Genomic DNA, 21,043 nt, shown 5'->3' on the forward strand with positions numbered 1-21,043 from the left:
AGGAAAAAGTCATAATATCATAAAGATAAAGTTATAACTTTACGATAAAAAAGTAGTAACACTACAAGAATGAAGTTGTAATATTACAAGATTAATGTCGTAATATCGCAAGAATAAAGTCTAGGCCTGTCACGATAACTGGGCTACAAATTTTGGTCGCTAATCGATTCTATCGACAACATTTTTCTAGGCCATTTTTTTCATTATTTGTCATGAGAGGTGTACTTCATATTTGAACCACTAGATGGTACTCAAGTATCGTGTACGGTGTACCTGTGTGAGACATTAGCTTGACACAAAAGTTGCCTGTATGTTCGTGTATGTCTTTGCAATGTAGCCAAAGACCCCATCTGTGAGCGTGCACCATTTTGCACTGTTTTGTTTATATTTGCAGACCAACCGCCTCAGTAAGCGTTGACTGTCGGGACGAAGGCTCCGCTGCCCGAGGCACCTACGTCGGTGGGTTTTTTCCCAGTTGAGAAAACTGCCCGTGTCGGTCGGCGGTGTTCATGCGCTCACCGTGTTCATTCTGTTTAAAACCGAAATGTTCCCACATTGTGGCAGTTATGACAAAAAAGTCACAATATCACAAGGATAAAGTCATAACATTACGATAAAACGTAATAGTACGACAAGAATCAATCACAACATTGCAAGAATAAAGTCATAATATAACCAGAAAATATTTGTAATATTACCATAAAAAAATCATATTACGAGTCGGATAAAGACATATTATTGCAAAATAAAGTCGTATTTTTGGTGCTCCAGAACATTATTTTGAATGAATGAATTGTACAAAGCAGGCACTGTGACTGCTGCTGCGTCGCATCACAAACTGTAACTTTGTTGCGTGAACGCTGGAGGCAAGTGGACTCAAATGCAGCAGCCACCAGACAGTTCAGAAAAAAAATAAGCACAAGAACATTAAAATATGACCAAAAAACATCACATAAACAAGTATTACGTATAATAAATACGGGTAGGCGGACGCATGTAAAAGGAAGGAGCTGATTGGTGGACATGTGATGACGACAGGTGAAAGTAATCATGAACAGACAGGAAGAAGGGACAAATCAGTGTGCTTGCATATTAATTAACTGATAAGGCCACTAAAAACCTTCTTTTTATGACACTACTTAAATTAAAAACCCGTTCCCCCTCCTACATCAAGACCTTTCTCATTTTCCAATGACATTTTTACAATATGACGGATACTATTACAAGCTACAAGCTTGTATTTGAAGGCCGCTTCTGCCCTCTGGTGGCGAAATAGTGAACTTCAGTAGAATTTTTTTTCCCTTCAATGTGTCGTCATCTAGTGGTAGACCGGCAGCATTACAGTTTAATATAGCTAGCCAGGGATGCCGCATAAAGGAGAAAAGTCAGGACAATTCCAAGATCCCGTGACTGCCAGGGGGCCCAAAAAAGGTAACAACTCAAAAATTACCTATTATTATGATTGCGTTTTCATTCCTGGCTGCACCCCTGCTACTGGCTATATGACACGAAAAAGGGAACCGTAAAATCACCTTAATTTAGACAAAAATATATTTGACTTAGTTTTTGAAGACAACATATATCACTCTAAAACTTCCAGAGGATGAGACGCCTTCTTTAAGGAGACTTTGGCGAACCGGTGTCTTCCACGGTCACATGGCTGCGTTGACCGTCAGCCTGCAAAAGTCAGCACATTCTATCAAGGGTTGTTCTTCAAATGCGCTATTAAAGCTTTTTAACGGCTACGCCCGTCAGCTGTTTTCCGTGGCATGTGTTAGCTGTTAGGTTCCAAACTGCAGAGGTGACTGAAGTGGGAGGACGACACTGCCAAAGATGTTAGTTAGGTTAAGACACTACACTGCACCAAAGGGGCGCTGTGGACTGCAATAGTTTGCGCCACAGGTGGTCGTTTGTTTTGTTTTTTGTTTTTTTTTACGGAAATCGGCCGATACTGATCAATCGGCAATATTTTCTTGTAATTTCACAAATTTATTCTAAAAAAAAAAAAAAAAAATGTATTCTAATAAAATGACACTTTACTTCTGGTACAAACATTTTGTCTTAAAAAGATTAATTCTAATATAAAAATGCAGTTTGTTTTTCTTGAAATAATACTTATTTTTTTTTATTTTTCCCCTGTAATATTACAACTTTACTTTTAGAATAGTACAACATTATTTTTAAGATTTTTTCCCATGCAAATTACAATTTATACTGGCAAAATTATATATATATATATATATATATATTTGGTAATAAGTTGTATCTATATCTGAACTGAGCATTATTATGAATGAATGAAATACTATTTTTAAAAGTGTTTTATCCCAAAAATACTTTATTAAGACAAGAAGAGTGTGATGGACAGCAGCGGTGTCTTGTTCACCGTGGACAAGCCAATCTGGAAGTCACAATGAATCATCAATGCCATTTCTGATCATTCTTCTCAGGAGGTGATGGTGACTTACGTTAGGATGAAGTGACGTCAATCAGCCGGAACCTTCCTGGGTTTCCTCTTCGTCCTTCCCTCCATCTTCTCCCTTGGCGTCCTCTGGAGGCGTCCCTCTGGTGGACATGCCCGTCTTTGGTCTTTCTGTGGGTTGTTGTGAAGGATCCACCGCCTCCGTGACGGTGGCGGCCCTGCTGGTGTTGCAGCCCATGACCTCGTCGGACGTTCCTTCTCACCTGGCGTGAGCATGAAGACCTGAGGGCCGCGCTTCCATGCGCCCTGGGACAAAAATCTCGGCGTGCTTTTGGTCACCGTGGCAACCGCAGACACGTTACCGGGCTGCTTGTTGTCTCTTCACCTGCCGGGTAACAACGCCGAAAACCAAACAATGCCAGGGGAATCATGCGACCTTCCCACGGTAACCACGGCAACAGCAGACCTCACAATGGACATTCTGTTCTTATGGACTCCTGCTGAGTCATTGCAAAACCAAAACAGACGTACGCCTGCTAACTACGGCACAAGACTAATCATTATGTTATCCTTTTGAATTGTTGGACACACGATAGCACAAGACGCCAAGGTCAAAGGTCAAATTTGGTTTCGTCTTTTTTTTTTTTTTTTTTTTAGGGATTCTTTTTTACATCCAAGCAAGAAAACGAGTGCGTTTGCACAACATCGGGAACCAAATTGTATTTACCAATTGTACTTTTTGGAATAATCAAGGGTTGTATAAAATAAGACAAGAGATAAGATATAAAATAAGATTAAGAGATCAAATTAAGTTAAGATTATAAAAGATAAGCATCATTTCAAACAATATTGCAGATTCTTTTGTGTCCGAGCAAGAAAACGTCATCTTTTGAATGAGATCAGGGATGATTAAATACATCCGAGCGAAGAAAACGACTGCCTTTGACCACGAACGTGAATTATTTCATGTCAGAGGAAAGAAACCGCAGGTTTTGAAAGAGCTCTGGGATTACTTCGTAACATCCGAGTAAGAACGATACTGATTTTGAACGATCATTTGAATTATTTCATGTCATAGCAAGAAAACTACTGACTTTGACCAAAAACGTAGATTATTTCATGTGATGTTTTGGGATTATTTTGAAACATCTGAGGGAGAAAACATCTGATTTTGAAAAGTACATTTCATGTCATAGCAAGAAAATTACTGATTTTGAATGAGGTCATGGATCGTTATATACGAGCAAAAAAAACAAAACAAAAAAAAAGATTTACTTTGACCAAAAACATACATTTTTCACATCAGCAAGAATGTCACGGATTTTGATCAAGAACTGGGATAATTGGGTAACACTGAAGCAAGTTGGTACTTTGAATTACTGACGATTATACGCCTGAAAAAAAACCATTCGGGATTATTCCAACATATCAAAGCACAAAAACTGTTGCAAGATTAGGGATTATTTGGTTACAACCAAAGCAATAAAAACTACTGACTTTGACCAAGAACGTATATTATTTCATGTCATGAGAGAAAAAGTGACAGATTTTGAATGAGCTCTGGGATTATTTTGTAACATTTGACTGAGAAAACTACAGGTTTTGATCAATAGTGTAGATTATTTCATGTCATAGCATGATCATCGACCCAAGAACAAGGGAAAAGGAGCCGCATAGACCCCTGTTTATTGATGAGACTGAGGTGGAGAGGGTGAAAACCTTCAAGTTCCTTGGCACACACATCAGCGAGGACCTCACCTGGTCTCACAACACCCAACAAATTATGAAGAAGTCCCAAAGGAGACTGTACGTCCTGAGAAGACTGAGGAAATTTGGCATGTCCACCACAATCCTGAGTTGCTTCTACAGATGCACTATCGAAAGTGTCCTTACCGCCTCCATCACTGTTTGGTACGGTAACTGTACAACACGTGATAGGAAGGCACTCCAGCGGGTGATCAAGACCTCACAGAACATTGTTGGGGCAGCCCTCCCCTCACTGCAAGACATTTATAAATCTAGAGTCCTACGCAGAACACACAACCTCATCAAGGACAGCACACATCCACAACACTCATTATTCACACTCCTACCGTCAGGCAGACGCTACAGGAGTTTGAAGTCCAGGACCACAAGGCTGGCAAACAGCTTTTACCCACAGGCCATCAGGCTCCTCAACGAAGCACTCGCACACGCCGCACGCAACACACACACACACTCATAGCACTTTATTTATTTATTTGTATTATTTATTTGTATTAATGTCTCTTCTGTTTTTGTTGCTTAATTTATTGGTATTAATGTTCATGTTTCTTATGTTCTTATTCTTTCTTGTGTTTTCTTTCTTTTCTTGGGAGAATGAACAGAATAAGAATTTCATTGCATGGTATGACTGCCTGTTTTACCATGCACATGACAATAAAACTCTAGAATCTTGAAAAAGACTCTTTTCAAATGAGGTCTGTGAATATTTGGTTGCATCTCAGCCAAAGAAAACTACAGACTTTGACCAAGATCATAGATTATTGTGTTATAAGGAAAACAATGACAGATTTTGAATGACCTCTGGGATTATTTTGTAACATCTGAGTGAGAAAACGCCTGATTTTGAACGATAATGTAAATTATTTCATGTCATAGCAGGGAAATTGTTGATTTTAAATGAGATCAGGGATTATTTGGTTACATCCCAGCAAAAAAATGACCGACTTTGACCAACCACGTACATTATTTCATGTCAGAGCAAGAAAATGACCAATTTTGATCAAGACCTGGGATTATTTTGTAACATCAAAGAAAGAAAACTACTTATTTTAACATTTTTGAGCACGGACAACATTGGGGATTATGACAACATTGGCTCCAGACAAAGAGACACGTGATGAATAGTCAGAAGAATATGTTTAATAAAAATAATTAAACCTCAGTTTCCTCTATAGAACTTCATAGAAAGTAATCCAATAAATTACAAATGACTTTTTTTTCTTCTTGTAAGACACCTCCCCCCGCCCCCTTCCTTTCCCCACTACATAAAATTGACTACACAGAGCACAACTTTGCAAATATTACTCAAGAATGAAAAATAACAGGACAAAAAAAGTGACCATGGTGGCGACATTTACGATATCGTCAAGCTTGAAATAAAATAATAAAAAAAAAAACGACTGATGACAACCTTCCTATACAGCAGTAATGTGCGCGCATTTGACACCGCTGGAATTCCCAAAAAGCACGAGCCGAGGAATAGCTGGTGGAGTATACCTTAATGAAGCATAAGGGCACTGCAAAGCGTAAGAAAGAAACACAAAAAATACCGTCAAGCTAGTAATGCAAGCGCTCAGTCTCGGTGCGTTCACTGACCGTGGGAGAACGAGGCTACAGCGACACTGCGCGTGTGGATGAACTAACAGTCCAGCATTGTCATAGCGAGCGCCGCTGTCCGGAAAAAAGGTACTTCGGTTTGATTCAAATCCAGTGTTTGCGTTCTTGCAGTGTCCCAAAAAAACAGAGGTACAAGATAAGGGCACTTCTACGTCTAGCTGAAGCTCCAAAACAAACAAACGGGGAGCCCTTGCCACAGCTAGCTAGCTTGCTATCTAGATAGATCTGGCACTGCGATTCAAAACAAAAACAATCGGAATCGGAACTATTTTGTGCTTGTGCCGCACTACGACATGGAAATAAATACCGGAAGCTGTCAGGCGACATTCCGACAACGTAACGTTACGGGAAGCTCGTAGAGAGAGAGAGAGAGAGCGAGCGAGATTTTGGCACAGCCGTGTGAAGTTTTGGAAGCTAAAAATCTTCGTATACGGCCAAACGCCACGTGCGACAATGCCGGCAAAATAGACTTAAAAAATGTTTTTAAAGGCTGCGCTAACCGTGTGGGAACAAGCTGATGCCTAAAACTGCGCGAGTGAAACGGAATCTACAGCTTGAGTGACATTCGTTAGCTGCCCGAGTTATTGCTCACATCCGACACACCATCTGCAAAGCAAACATAAACGTCGACAAATCATAGCCCCGCCCCCTTTCCCATCCAAATATATTAATAGCACAGCTCGACCAGCGTGTCGATGTGGTTTTGAATAATAATAAAATGAAATCTTGACATAATAATTACAATAATGCCATTTTCTTTTTCATGATGCAGTTGTACATCATAGGTGTGACGATTCTACATGCAAAATGTCTCAAAACAAGACGGTACCTTTTGAACAAACACTGAAATTTTATTTCAGTTTTTTTTGTTGCTTTTTTCGCGTTTTTTTCTCATCTTTTATTACACAACAATTTTGTTAGTTATTTACATGTAAAGAAAATCGTAAGTGCTCGCAAAAAAACAAAAAAAATCCATATATGTGTGATATATGAATACATTTCTAGGAGGGCGATACATAAATAGATTTATAGTCTTATTTTCACGGATCAGTCCTCGTCGCTGGAGTCGTCTGAGGATGACGAGGAGCTCCCCGACTCCGATGAAGACGACTCGGCTTTTCCTGAACCGCTGTTGTCCTTTTGCTCCCCCGACTCGTCGTCCTCTTCTTCATCGTCGTCGTCGTCGTCTTCCAAAGTTTCCTCCTTCGCCGCCGCTGCTGAGGACGACTGGGGGGCTACGGTTGGGGGCGGCACGTGAGGAGGGGCGTGGTCAGCGCTGGCTGGCTGTGCGGCGGGCGTGGGAAGGTTAAGGCCTGGAGTGAGAAGCATCCCTGGGTAAAGCATACTGGAGAGTAACAAGGGGTTGAGTGGGACTGCGGGGTTGGAGGCTGCCGAGGCACTTTGGGGGCCGCCGGCAGAGGAGGAGGAAGCTGCGGCGCTCACGCCCTCTGTCCTTTCTCCTTTGGCGTCGACCGAGTGGGCGGACGACTCTCCTGACGCACCCCCGCCGTTGCTGCTTCCATTCTCCTTCTTGTCCTCGGCGTCCTGGCCGGGCTTCCCGAGCATGGGGCTTACCCCGAGCAGGTTGGGCATTCCCGCCATGCCGGAGAGCATCATGGGGAACATGGCGGCTAAGTTACTGGCGGCTAGGTTGCCCGCGTCCGACGGCAGGCCCATGAGGCCCGCGGTGAGCTGCAGGGACTGCAAGCTCTGGAAGTTCTGCTGGAAGGCCTGCAGGCTGCCCAGGTCCATGCCTGTGAGGAGCCCGTTGGCCAGCAGGGGGTTTAAGCCCAGCGAGGAAGCCGAAGGTGTTGTTGCTGCCGCCGTCATGGCCGCCGCCTTGACCAGAGGGTTCTTTGGCCGCCGTCCTCGACGACTCACCTCCTCGGGAACGATGGGACCCGTCAGGATCCTGTCAAACATGCTCTCCGGGAGGTAACCCTGAAAAGATGCCAGGTGGATTGGGTTAGCATTGTAAGGGAATGTTGAAAAGGCGGGACAGCAGCGTCGCTTCTCCCGCCCTGTTGTGCTGAAAGCTACAAATGAAGTACTGGCTGCATTGCATTACACGCTGCTGATGTTGTAGCAGTACAGTCAAAAACCAGCAAACACCTTTCAAAACGTCCTGTATTCCAAATATAGCAGACTCACCGATTGTTTGACAACGTCAGCCCACTCGGGCGGGACTCCGTACTCTGGGTTCTCCTGAAGGAAGCGGCACAGATCCTTGAGCGGAGGTGCGAAAGCGCCACCCACCTTAAGGTAAAAAAAATAAAAATAAATAAAAAATACAGGCAGCATAAGAAACAAAAACATACTTCATACTATACAATCTAAGTGCAGTCCATGACCATTGTTGCATTTGCATGTTTTCAATAAATAATACACTAAGAGTGATTCAAAATGTAAATAGAATGGAAATTGTATGTAAATGCTGAGCGATGCCATTGCCTTGCCTAAATGCTGAAGTACACACAGATGCATGACTGTAGATGACCACAATGCATCCCAGCAGACGTCCTCCAATTCTTTATAATGATAATAAATATATGCACAGTAAAAGTTTAGGTTGTAAAAATACGGTATAGTGGTGTGGAAAAAGTGTTCGCCCCCTTCCTGATTTATTTATCACACTTAAATGTTTCAGATCATCAAATTGAAATATTAGTCAATGACAACACGACTGAACACAAAATTATTCTCACGAAAACTCGCGTAACATTATGAGGAAAAATAACATCACTTTAGTAGCATAGAGTTGAAATATTAAAGAAAATATAACTTCTTTTTCAAAATGTTATATTTTGGGAATAACGTTGAAATATTAGAGGAATAAAGTCATAATAATACGAAAATAACATTTGCAAATTTTATTTAAGAAGTTGAACTATTTTGGGAAAAAAAAAACCCTGTGAAAATGGGGGGAAAAAAGAGCAAAGACCCAAGTTCATAAAGTATGAATAATGGTCTTTTTCACCTATATCACAAAGCCGAGAGACGGTATTTTTCTTGAAATACGTATATACAACTTCTTAGCATATCTTCACAAAACATCAAAGCCGCCCTTTCATTTTTCAGTATGTGGCCCTCGCTGGAAAAAGTTTGGACACCCCTGATGGTTGTCAACATCACCGAAACGTGCACATTTACTTGTGAGATCATACTGTGCATCAGTCTTTAAAAATGGTTTTCCTCCATTTGTGCATATTTACATTACTTTATGATATTTTATACTCTTATCTTGCACAGCTGCTGCAGTAATTTAAAAAAGTGTTTATTTTGTTTTTTCTTAGTAATTCTAAAGCTTACTTTGCGCATTGTGTGCACGTTTTAATGCTGTGTCACTGTCACTTTAAGCAGGCACTGAGCGTGTTCCACTTCATGTACAAAGTAACACACCTTGCGTGCGTTCCTCCTGTTGATAATCTGCACTCTCTCCTCCCCCGTCAGACTGTTGACGTCGATCTTGTTGGGGTTCCTGCAGCGGTGCCTCTTCTGCTTGGGCCGGCCGTCCTGGATGTGGAACTGCAAAGGCATCTTGTTGACGCCCTATGTGGGGAAAAAACATTTTAAAAATGTTATTTAAAAAAAAAAAAAAAGCACACATAGCTCCTCGGATATGATGCACGCAGGCTACAATTCTCACAGGGATGAAGGCTCCCGTGTCCGCCACAAAGCCAGGGTGCTCCTTCAGCCACTGTTCTAGATCTTTCTTCCTGGGAGCGTCGTCCCCAGCGAGCCGGGTGCCGTCTTTGAGGTTGATGACAGGAACCCTGCTCTCCATGTCTTCGGGCCCCAGACCCAAGTTCTGGTTGTAACCCGGCACTGGAGCCACGCCCACTTGGCCGATGCCGCCCCACCCAGGAAGTGCCTGGCACCACATGGGGTGACGATGTTATGTATCCGTGCTCATGTATCATCAATCAATCAATCAATCGCGGTCCAGCATCTTACCTGATCAGGGACTTGACTCCTGTTCATGAAGAGCAGGTCCATCCCTTCTACGTTCTTCCTCCTCCCCCTTCGCCGCTTCACCACCGGCTGGCCATCCAGCACTCCGTTTAGCCTCAAGGGACCAGCAAGACCTGAAGGCACTGCAGCATAAGTGGCGCTAAATAAATCCTCCAAGCTTTTGCTGCCATGTAGTGATAGGAAAAGGAAAAGACGCCGTACCATTCTGGAAGCTGCACTGCGGCTTGGTGATGTCGGCCAGGCCCGTGTCCGAGGCGCTCTGCAGGTCGTGGAGCCGGGCCAGGTACTGCTGCTGTGCCTGGGGTCCCTCCTCTGTATCCAGGGGCCTCTTCAAAGGTAGACCCTGTTTCTGGAAGGTCAGTTTGAGACCTCCCTCCTGCTGCACAAAGCACAGAGCCACAAGTTTGGGTGAGTCGCTCATTTTTAGGTGCAAAAACCTCCTTGTTTGTTGATAGAATCCACTGAAGGTTATGTTGAGGGCTCCAATTCTACATTATTATACAACATTCTTATTTAACAACACAAATACGTACAGTAGAACCTCAACATTTCAGTGACCCTAAAGTCATATAAATTTAATCGTAATTCAGTTTAGGGAGGACGCAAAACAGGGGTCAGGGGGCCACTTTTATATTTTGTAAATCAACACATGCAGATGTGCTAAGACATTTTCTATATCAAGAGAAAAATGCATCTCAGCATTGTGGTATCAGTGAAAAAGCCCAATAGGCACAATCGCCCTTTTTTCCTTATTTTTGCAGTTTTTTTTCCAAATATTTCAACTTCTTTCTGAAATAATCTTCATACATTTTCCTTTTTGTAATATAATGACTTTTATTCCCATATCATAACTTTTGCCTGAACCTAATTTTCCAAAATTTCTGAAAATGATTTTGTTTTGTTAGTTTGTCATAATATTACATAAATATCAAAAATAGCGTAATTTGTCTTTAATATTTCACATTATTTTTTCTTATACATAATTTTCTTGTTAGAATCCAACTTTTTTTCTGTTAATATAATAGTTTTGTTTCCCCATTTCTGCTGTTTTATTTTAATTCCAACTATTTAAACTTTATTTTTGTATCATATGTTTATTTTATTCTTGTAAAAACCTTTTCAGTAACCAAATTTTTCAGAAATTATAATTTTATATTGTTTTGTTTGTCATAATACTGTATATGTTAAAATATTCGATGACATCTTTTTTCCAATTAATATTTTGACTTTAATCTGGTAAAATGACTGCTGATTTTTCCATTTTTAAATAAATTGAATAATTTTTTAAAACTTCTTTTTACACTTGTATGACAATGTATTTGTATTATTGTACAAGAACGCAAAAAGTTGACTTTCCGCTTGCTTAAACAATACACCTACTGTACGTCACGCATCATCTCAGGGTGGTTTTATCTTGCGGTACACTTCTGCGGCACAGTCTGTTTTAGAATTTGCATTATCGAATCGAGTGTTAAACATTTGAGTCATTTTATTTGACGCTATCAAGCAGTGGTTAGCTTCTTTTTACCCTTTTATGAGCTTTAAGAATGCTGAGTTGTTACTTCAAGGTCATCCCAAATTCTTAAAACACAAAGTGGGGAAATAACAGACATTTTTTGCATAAAATATGTATATACTTCATACATATAAGTCAGTTAAGTTCCAAGACAATAAACTTTACAGACAGCCCCTATGCTTGGGCTGTGACGTCATGCCAGTAAGACATATGGGCATATCGTTCTCTGCGTAATTGCCTGTAAACATCACAAGAGTTTTAAGAAATATTTTCAAGTTTTTGAAAGGAGAGTGCCAAGACTTTGTGTCGCGGGAAGGTGCAGTAATGGCACGGTGTTTGTCTTTTTAATTGGCCAAAAGATGAAAAGTTGCGAAGAGCTGGACAAAAAAAAAGGGCCATCGAAGCGGTCGTTGTTGTGCTCGGTGCATTTTAATGGTGATGCTTTAAGGAAGTTTGCAGTGTTGCCAGAGAACTGGGACACAAGGCAAGACTGTGCCGAGCATGTGTGTGTGTGTTTAAAGAAAAGAATCCTGTTTGGGATGACATTTAAAACTTTACTCGTACAGTTAATAAAGTTTATGCGATGGTACCAGTTTGACTTATTTCCGTTTCTATTATTTCCTAGGGTAGAAAATGAGGAGGTTCTACTGTAAATACTTGCATTGCCTGCGTGTTAGTGCACCCGACACACAGCAGATAGTGTCAAGTGGGTAGAATCAATTGGACCATACCTGGAAGCCATGCTGCACAAGAAATGTGGATGTTAAAAGCACCCAAAATAGAAATAGTATCCTTTGAATTTGAAGATGATAACTCCCCTTTCATCGGGGGAAAAAGCAAGACACCCTCAGTTTAGAACCTTTACAGTGTTCTCACGACTGATGTGTCCTGACGTAATCACAGCCTGATTCACAGTGAGTGCGTGGGAAAAGCGAGGAAGGCTGTTATTACATTAATCTCTCCTCCTGTGAGGCCGTCACAACCACTAATCTCACCCCAAAGGAAAGGAAAGAGCGGAGGGAAAAAAAAAAACATGCTGAACATGGCAGCAGAGGTGCAAGGGGTCCTAACGAGAAGCTGAGGGGCATGAGGAGGAACGGGAGAAAATCAACATACATCGTTCAGCTTTACTGAGAACTCCTTGCTTTCTGCAACATGCTTGGTCACCTTTGACCCCTGGGGCGAGGCCGAGGGGTCCTCACACAGACTGCCGTCCAGGAGCTTAGTGGTGTAGAAGGAGGCTATGGCGCCGCCGGGCTCATAGACACGCCGCGTCACCGGCCACTTGCCCTTCAGCACCGCCTGGCAGATGCTGTCCAGGCGGTTGATGATGACACGGTCCTGAAAAGAAATGATGCAGAGTCGTCATGGGCTGCATGATCCAGCTTGAGCACAAGAGCGAGAGCGTGGCTCACCTTTGGCCAGTAGGAGGCCAGCATGTATCCTCCTGCCTGGAAGGGATGGGCAGCGCTGTTGGCGATGCCGTTTTCAGAAGAATGTGCGTCCTGCGTGTCATCTTGTGTGGTGCCAAGAGACGCCACGCTGTCCTCGTCAAAACCCTTCACGCTGGGAGCTGCAGGCACTGCAAACAGTTTGACAGATACTTTGTTATGTGAGATTTTAATTACATGTGCTCCTCAGGTTGCGAATGAGTTCCGTTCTTAGACTGTAACATAAGTCAAGTTACACCTAAATTGAGTGTTGTGGTTTCTAGGCCTGTCACGCTAATCGGTAAATCAATTAATCGAACGATTAAAAAAAAACAACAAAAAAACAAGGTTGACAATTTTGACAGCCTCGATAGATTGACGTGCATAAACGTATGCCTGTTCCTTTTCCTCGTCTCGCTGTTTCACACAGGCTGGATGACAAGAGGGTTCACTCTGCATGTGTCTGTGCACATTGGTTATACAGTGGAATTAACGGAGAAAGTGAATACAAAAAAAAAGTTAAAAGTTAAAACGAAACAGCGCAAAATGGTGCACGCTCACAGACAGTGGCGCGCGCTACATTGCACAAAAAAATGTAACCTTTCAGTACGGTTGAAAAGCCAACATTTCTGGAAATGGTAGAAATTTTGACAGACTGTACGAACTGCCTGGGAAGAATGTACATGCACATGTCAAACAGCAATTCCTGAACTGTATAACCGAGTGACAGAAGACATGTTCAAGGACAATCAGCAGCATTGCATTCTACTTCACCACCACAGATGTGGTCCAGCTCAAATATGACATTAGTTTAACAATACACTACCTAACTGCGTGTGTGTGTAGTTTGTATTGGAGTGTTTTTTTTTCCCTTAACAGAGACAGGGTCTATACAGGCAGCTAATGCGGCTCACACAGATACACTATACCTGAGTACCATCTAGTGGTTCAAATGTGAATTACACCTCATGACTGAAAAAATGGTCTAAAAAATACCAATATTATCCATTATCGATGCTAATTATCGACCAGCAAAATCTGTTATTGTGGCAGACCTAGTGGCGACATACGGGTGTTGACAATGTGTGAGCTGCACATTTGGAGGCGCACCGCACTGTAACTAGTTCTCAAACAAGTCTCTTGCTTACAGACCAAAATTAATTTTGTAATTAAATCAGTGGGGGCAGCATTGACACGAATGCTGACGTGCATCAAAAACATTCATATTATTACTGATTGAATTATGAGAATTATGCTGCGCTAAAAAAAAAACTGGGAAGTCCAAAACTTCTGACTTGGATTTGACTCGAACTGTGGCAAATGTGCCACTAGTCGCCACTCGTGGCACACTGGGCATTTCAAACATTCTCACATAGTGAATTAAAATGTAGAAATCATGACTCACCTTTCTCCTTCCTGTCCTCTCCTTCACTGTCACTGTCATCCGAAGAAGAGGAAGACGACGACGACGAAGACCCAGAGGAGCAGGACGATGAAGACGACGACGAGCTGGACCCAGAGCGGGATGAGGAAGAAGAGGACGACGATGACGAGGAGGAGGAGCGTGACGAGGAGCTCGATGAGGAGCCATCCGAGTCGGACCCGGAGGCCCGCCTGTTCTCCCTGCGGCCCCGTTTGCTGGCCTTCTTGGGCTTCCTCTCGGAGGAGTTGGGTGTGAGAGGTTTGGTCCTCGCCGCCACCATCTGTCTCTCGCTGTCCCTCAATTCAGTGATGGGCTTCTCGGCCACCGTGCCTGAAGGGGTTGCTGGTGCCACGGCGGGACTCCATCTGTCCTTCATTTTCTCTCTGCTTTCCTCCCCTTCTGAGGGAGGCTCTACTTTGGGGATGACTCCAGCTGTCTCAGAGTCCCTTTGGGTCAGAGGAGGCAGCGGCGAGGCCGTCAGCGGCGGGGCCGTCAGCGGCGAGGCTGTCAGCAGCGAGGCCTGGTACTGAGGGTGCAGGAGCGGGGTAAATGCGCGCGGCTGCTGCGGGGCGGGCTTCGTCTGGCTGGAGTTACGCTGGGCGGCCATGAAGCCCAGCTCCGGGTCTCGGAGTATGTGGTAATCCGTGCGGCTGACGCCATGTTTGGCAGCGCCGATTAGCAGGTCTCGGTCGTGGTTGCCGACCTCCCACCACACGGGCAAGTCGGAACTGACCTGGCACAGGGACAGGCGCTCGTAGAGCAAGTGGTGGCGAAGGACCTGCTCTCTCACTTGGCGGAGGAGCTCCACTCGGTACAAGGTGCGCGACGCCCGCTCTTCTGTGATGGGCTGGATGATGAGGGACGGGTCCACCGCAGAGTCTGGAACGCACGTTAAAGACAGCGTGTTGGGAACCAATGGAAAACCCACACAGCAGTCTGTCTATTTTTCCACCAACCATTAACTCATTCAATACCAAAAACGGAATTATACGTTTTTATAAACCCATACGCCCGATCCCAACAATGTATTTATACATCTTTTTTTGCATGAGAGGCAAAAGGAGGTGTAGGTCAAAAGGAGGTCACTAATGGATTCAACTCAGAGCAACTTTAAGCCATAAACACAGCCACAAGGTGGCAGAAGTGCATTTGATAACAGCTCGGCAGAGGAAAAAACATACATGGCAGGAAGAAGGAAGTGAGAAAGCGTGGAGGAGTGTAGCGTGCAGAAGGTTACATGTTGTAGGGAAATTTTAATGCATGCACACACGCACACACATGTGCATGACACGCATGCACACACAGAGTTTAGTTCCAAATGTTAAAATTGTAAACAGTTCATGGTATTATATTTGTAAATAAATTGTTATTTAATATAAAACAACCCCTTTTTTGTGTTTTATGTTGTGGTATAGTTGTTGTGTTGTTATGTTGTGTTGTTATATATATATATATATACTGTATATATATATATATACCCTTGCAGTAATCCTCCATATACTGTACTGTATCTTGTGTCATCATCAATGGTGACACTTTATTTTAAGCTTTACTATGCAGCAGTTGATGTCTTTTTACGCTTGTATGACACATCGTGTATTAAGAATGCATATTATTGTATTTGGAACATTGAGTGTCCTTCAGCATGTTTGTTTTACTTTGTTTACACAGTAATCCTTACTCCTTACTTGCTGGTTGTATGTATTTTTGTACTTCAGACACTCCTTTATTGTGATTAAAGTGATGCTCAAATTCAAGCCATTCAAGAATGCTAACATCAAACTGGAATAAAAGACATGTAGGATGATGACTTATCTATTTTTAAGTGCTCATGTGAAACTTTATCAAAATGTAACCATGCAAATTACACATTTTGACCCAGAATTATTTAACCAATTAAGTACGTTCAATATTTCAAGTTAATTAATATCAAAAGATGTGTGCAGGAGTAGAATGTACGTGGCTTCAGGTCAAATGTCTGAAGGGGTACGCCATTGTATAAAGTTTGGGACCCACTGATGTACAGTATATATCATCTGACCTCCTTCTTTGGGTGGCAGGCGACAGACCCGTCGGCACATGGCAGCGAAGGCGCACAGATACTTCTGCAGGCTCTCGTCGGTTTTCTTGTGCAGCCGAGCCATCGCCCGGAACTTTGTCCAGTCGAAGCGGCCCAGGGTCGGGTCGAAGACCACACCGAAGGTGGAGACCACCCGGTAGAAGTCGGCCTCTTCCCGCCGGGTCCATCTATTGACAGTGGAAGGAATACATTTGAACATTGGGAATCGTACCCATCCATAACATACTGCACAATGATGGCAATGACAAGATGAAGTGTCATTTGTGTTGGGTTTTAATGACTTTTATAGTGGTGAATCACGTTTTTCCTCATTATTTGAACAAATCAGTGTGTCAGACTAATATCATGAAAATATAAGCAAAAAGTATATTTGTGCATCCAATGATATGCTTCACGTGGAAGAAGACTGGTTTTCTCTTTCAGTTAAACAAATGTATAGTGGATGGTTTGTTCCAATATTACAATTTGTCGCTGTGTGAAAAATACTGCACCACCTCACTGCAAGTGGTTCCGAAACGCATACACACACCCTCATACAGAGTTATTTGGCGTTTGTTCGTAGTCTAGCTACCTATTTTGCCTTTGCTGTAGCACATACACTCACCGATACAAGAGCTGAAAAAAAAATGTACTTTGACATTCACGTAACAGTATGTATAATCACTATAATCATGTTTTTGCAGTCTACAGTGGTGTCAAACTGCACTGCAGAAGTATGAAATGCGTTTCTATTTTCTGACCTTTGCTGTCGTTCGATCTTGGCGGCCATCTTGGGGTTGAGCGGCTCAACGAGCGCCGGAGGTAGCAGCGGGCAGAGCGGCGCCGACATCATGGCAACCTGCTGCTGCGACTGAGACTGTACCTGGTGGATCTGCAGGATCTGCCGGCTCTTGGTGTAGCGCTGCGAGGCCGTGATCAGGCGCCTCAGCCGCGCGGTGAGCACGGACGACGAGGGCCAGTAGGCGCTCTCCGCCTCCGGAGCCGCATCTGCAGGAAAACAACAAAACCAAATATCGCAAACTTAAGTGCTAATTAACGTCTGTGGACATTTCCGACCTGCAGACGTAATCCTGATGATTCAGCGGCAGGATTACGTGTGACTACTACTCACCTCCGGCGTTGTCAGTGACGACCAAGTCTCCGGGAGAGGAGGCGTCATCCTGCAGGAAAAAGGCTTGTTACTTCACAGAATGAAGGATGCCTCAGCGTGAATGAGTAACATGAGCAGACGTGCGTCAATGCGAAGAGAGAAAGGTGTTCGTCTCTGTCAGTCTGATTATTGATCGGCCTTTTCAAAAGAGACAACGTGACCTTTTAGGTGGAGGTGTGACATTACCTCCATATCATCCTTCAGCAGGGCCGGCGCAGGCTTGTACTCGGGATCATCCACATCCCTGCAAACACACACACACACACACACACACACACACACACACACACACACACACACACACACACACACACACAAAATGTTTTGCACTTGATAACTGGACATGTTTTTCATTTAAACAGTGAGGTTTTTTGGGTTTTTTTTTTTTACCCACCCGTCCATGAAATCATTGCCTCTCTGTTCAGCGGCGATGGCCTTCTCGTCCGGTCGACCAACTCGGTCTAGGAAGCACAACGCGGGGTCTGCTCGGATGGTGTTGTACTTTTCATAACCTGGAAGAACAAATGAAAGTTACACAATGAAAACATAATAAATTGACACATGATAAGAAGCAAAAAATGACACATTTGCGCCACTCAATAATAAACTCGAACGCCCGATGCCAAAAACGTATACGTCTTTGATGGGGTTTTTTGCGCGAGAGGCAAAAAGAGGTGATGACACAACTGCACACAAATAGATGTCATGTTTAGAGCAGTTTTAAGCCGTAAAAATGGCCACAAGGTGGCAGAAGTGCATTTGATAAGAGCTCTGCATGACTCACTTGCATATAAAAACACACTTGACAGCAAGGAGGAAGTGGAAGAGCGTGGAGGAGTGGACGCGTGCAGAAGGTTACGCGTTGGGAAATTTGAATGCATGCACATGTGGGCACACACATGCGGGCACACACAGTTCACTTCCAAATGTGAAAACTGTAAATAGTTCACGGTGTTATATTTGTAAATAAATTGTTATTTTGATGTAAAACAACCCTTTTTTGTGTTGTTTATGTTGGTATAATTGTTCAGATATTTGAGCTGTCACAAAAACAAAAATAATTGTGTCAAAGTGGAAGTTATGCTTGAAATGTATCTTTCCACAAAAAGCTGGTTTTCTCCCTTTTCTAGTTGGGAACTGATATTTTCCTGAAACTTACCTATGTTCTACTAATTATTACTACAGAACGGAAAAAGGTAGAAACAAACTTTTTTTCACGATTAAAGATGAGAGCCTAATCTTTCTTTTGGTAGGTTCCATGTTTATATAGCCATCGGAAGATCAGTCAAAATCATCTCGAATGGCCGCTACTGAAGGGGTTATCTTTTGAAAACGGGTTGGGATTGAAAGAATTAAATGATATGATAAGATGCAACAAATACATGGTAACATATAATATTACAAATCAGAATGAATTAAAATGACAAAAATAAATATCACCAAACACTGAATTGAAGTCAATATCAAAATAAGTACGCAAAATAATTAAATGACATATAAATAAAAATACTGTAATGTTTATTTCAGATTATTTTAAAATTGTACAAATACGCACCTTCCCCATAATAAATGCCTAAAACCCGACCAGACCCCTGGTACTTCCTACAGTCTGCCATCCTATGAGAAAAGATGGGATGTATTTTCATTAAATCCCTTTATTAGTGGCACTCACCATGCTTGTAGACCCCCAGCAGCAGACACTTGTCAGAGACAGCGTCCCACCACAAGGCTGGCAGCTCAGAGTGGTCCGGTTCTGGCACCCAGATCTTTATTTCACTGGAGGAGCACGGGGGTGAAAAAAGACAAGACATACTTTATTGATATTAGAATACATTTGGGCAACTGTACTGTGTGATACATAATTAAAAGCTAGGAATAATTGTTTGCTGCCTGCACTTGCACAAGACGATAGAATTGACTAAAAGCAATATTTTGTAAACACACACACACACACACACTTAATGCAACTACAATGTTTGCTTTTTGACACCGTCGTGGAGCGTTTGTTGTTATTGACGCATTCTAATGCAGTAATATCTTTCACCAGCGGGTGGAGCTCTTTAGCTTTCTTCTGCTTTTGTCCCAAGAATCTTTTCCTCCTTCAACAGGTGCGAAAACATACTTTTCCCACTTTTGTACACCTCTTTAAAGTGCATTTATTGATGCATGTCTTAGAATACTTTGAATTGTAACAGTATAGTCTGTATACAAGCCAAACTACAAGGGACCCGGATCAGCACATCAGTTGTACTGCAACTATGTACATAACCGCATGGTCACTATTTAACGTGTTGATTAGGACACCATCAAATCATTTCTCATTTCAATGTTGCTTAAAAGTATCAAAGGGAAGTCAAGCTGCAGCAAAAAGCGAACTAGTCGGAGGCCGTGCACTCACCTGGAGTCCACGTTGTTGAGAACCCTCTGGGCCTCGCCTCCTATCACCTCTTGTTTCAGGTAGTACAGCATTCTGACCCGGAGCAGCACCCTGCACACAGAAAACCCACCAATGCTTAAAAAAAAAAAAAAAAGCCCTGACCACGCACAATTGCCTGAGTGAGCAGTGCACACACACCCACACAGTCTAGTTGAACACAAAGCGCCTATAATCCTCAATGGAGAAATACAGTGGTGTTCTTTTATAGGACAAAAACAAAAATGGCAGCGCACAGACAGTTTTTTTTGAGGATGCCTTTTATCTTACACACTCTTTGCGCCAAATGATTACAGGTCTGGAAAGCACTTGCTGGTGGCTTTAACATAAATCAATTCGGCTCATTTCAAATGGATTTTTAACCTGGAAACTAGAGAACTTGGACCTGAAGATCTCTCCCTAAAGGCTGACTTCATTCAGCTGAGTCGCTATATCAACCTAGTTTGGAGACGGTCGGATGAAAATCGCAGAAAACTTGAGGTTTTCAGTGTTGCACTTCATTTTACCTGCCACTTGCTGCTAGGCCTAGAGGGCTCGACCATCACTGCCCCAAAAGGCAATGACAAAAAGTAGGCATATGCCAGCCACGCCTCCACTTGGCTGTTTGAATGACAAACAAATCATAGGTGTTGATGGCGCCGTGCAAAAACAGAAAAATGATTCCCGGTGCTCTCTGCCGTTGAGTAAATACTAAGTAAATACTAAAATATGACAGCAAGTTGTATTTTTTTTATTATTTTATTATTATTATTATTTTTTTTACAAATGGCATCACACCCCAGTGTTGAACTGAGCAGATTGGGTTTTGGGTTATTCTTAACATCACAACATCGTTTTCCAGTAAGCTCTTTTTTTTTTTTTTTTTTTTTTTTTTAAATGGAACTCTTCTGTTGAGTTAATACATCTATTGGAGGAAATATGCTAACATAGTAAAAAGACGCCAGTTTTGTATTATTTCTTACACAAATGCAAATACATGATGTTATTATAGCAAATATTATTATTTAGCGATCAGTGAATGTGAACGTTCTGAACTCCTGTTTCCAGGCCAGTGTCGTATGTAGTAAAATATTCATATTTTGATATGAAGTATAAGAATTTGTATTATTTATGCCCAAGAAGGGCTGTAGTGTGGTAAATAGGCTCCGCCCCCGGCCACCACACTACTGTGCGACTAGAGCAGCTGCTGTCACACTCCACAACACCTCGACTCCCAATCCACCTGTCAGCACGTC

General features: G+C 42.5%; 1 protein-coding gene across 12 annotated transcripts in view; it reads right to left on the reverse strand.

The window, feature by feature from the left end:
- Positions 1-5,546: 5,546 nt before the first annotated feature.
- The window catches only part of chd9 (chromodomain helicase DNA binding protein 9), a 94,145-nt gene continuing 78,648 nt past the window's right edge, over positions 5,547-21,043 (reverse strand). For 7 of the 12 annotated variants that reach the window (XM_054771475.1, XM_054771485.1, XM_054771484.1 and 4 more), the window contains 16 exons: positions 19,773-19,862; positions 19,047-19,150; positions 17,769-17,886; positions 17,561-17,618; positions 17,336-17,384; positions 16,965-17,211; positions 16,186-16,391; positions 14,127-15,023; positions 12,707-12,873; positions 12,408-12,632; positions 9,977-10,154; positions 9,758-9,897; positions 9,450-9,674; positions 9,203-9,352; positions 7,955-8,059; positions 5,547-7,744 (listed from right to left, as the gene is read on the reverse strand). In XM_054771475.1, coding sequence (XP_054627450.1) covers positions 6,851-7,744; positions 7,955-8,059; positions 9,203-9,352; positions 9,450-9,674; positions 9,758-9,897; positions 9,977-10,154; positions 12,408-12,632; positions 12,707-12,873; positions 14,127-15,023; positions 16,186-16,391; positions 16,965-17,211; positions 17,336-17,384; positions 17,561-17,618; positions 17,769-17,886; positions 19,047-19,150; positions 19,773-19,862 — 3,853 coding nt within the window. In that variant the 3' untranslated portion in view covers positions 5,547-6,850. The remainder of the gene's footprint in view (positions 7,745-7,954; positions 8,060-9,202; positions 9,353-9,449; positions 9,675-9,757; positions 9,898-9,976; positions 10,155-12,407; positions 12,633-12,706; positions 12,874-14,126; positions 15,024-16,185; positions 16,392-16,964; positions 17,212-17,335; positions 17,385-17,560; positions 17,619-17,768; positions 17,887-19,046; positions 19,151-19,772; positions 19,863-21,043) is intronic. The other 5 variants (XM_054771478.1, XM_054771481.1, XM_054771479.1 and 2 more) reach the window with 5 other exon arrangements.

The sequence above is a fragment of the Dunckerocampus dactyliophorus genome, chromosome 3, assembly GCF_027744805.1.
Source record: "Dunckerocampus dactyliophorus isolate RoL2022-P2 chromosome 3, RoL_Ddac_1.1, whole genome shotgun sequence".
Classification (NCBI taxonomy): Eukaryota; Metazoa; Chordata; class Actinopteri; order Syngnathiformes; family Syngnathidae; genus Dunckerocampus; species Dunckerocampus dactyliophorus.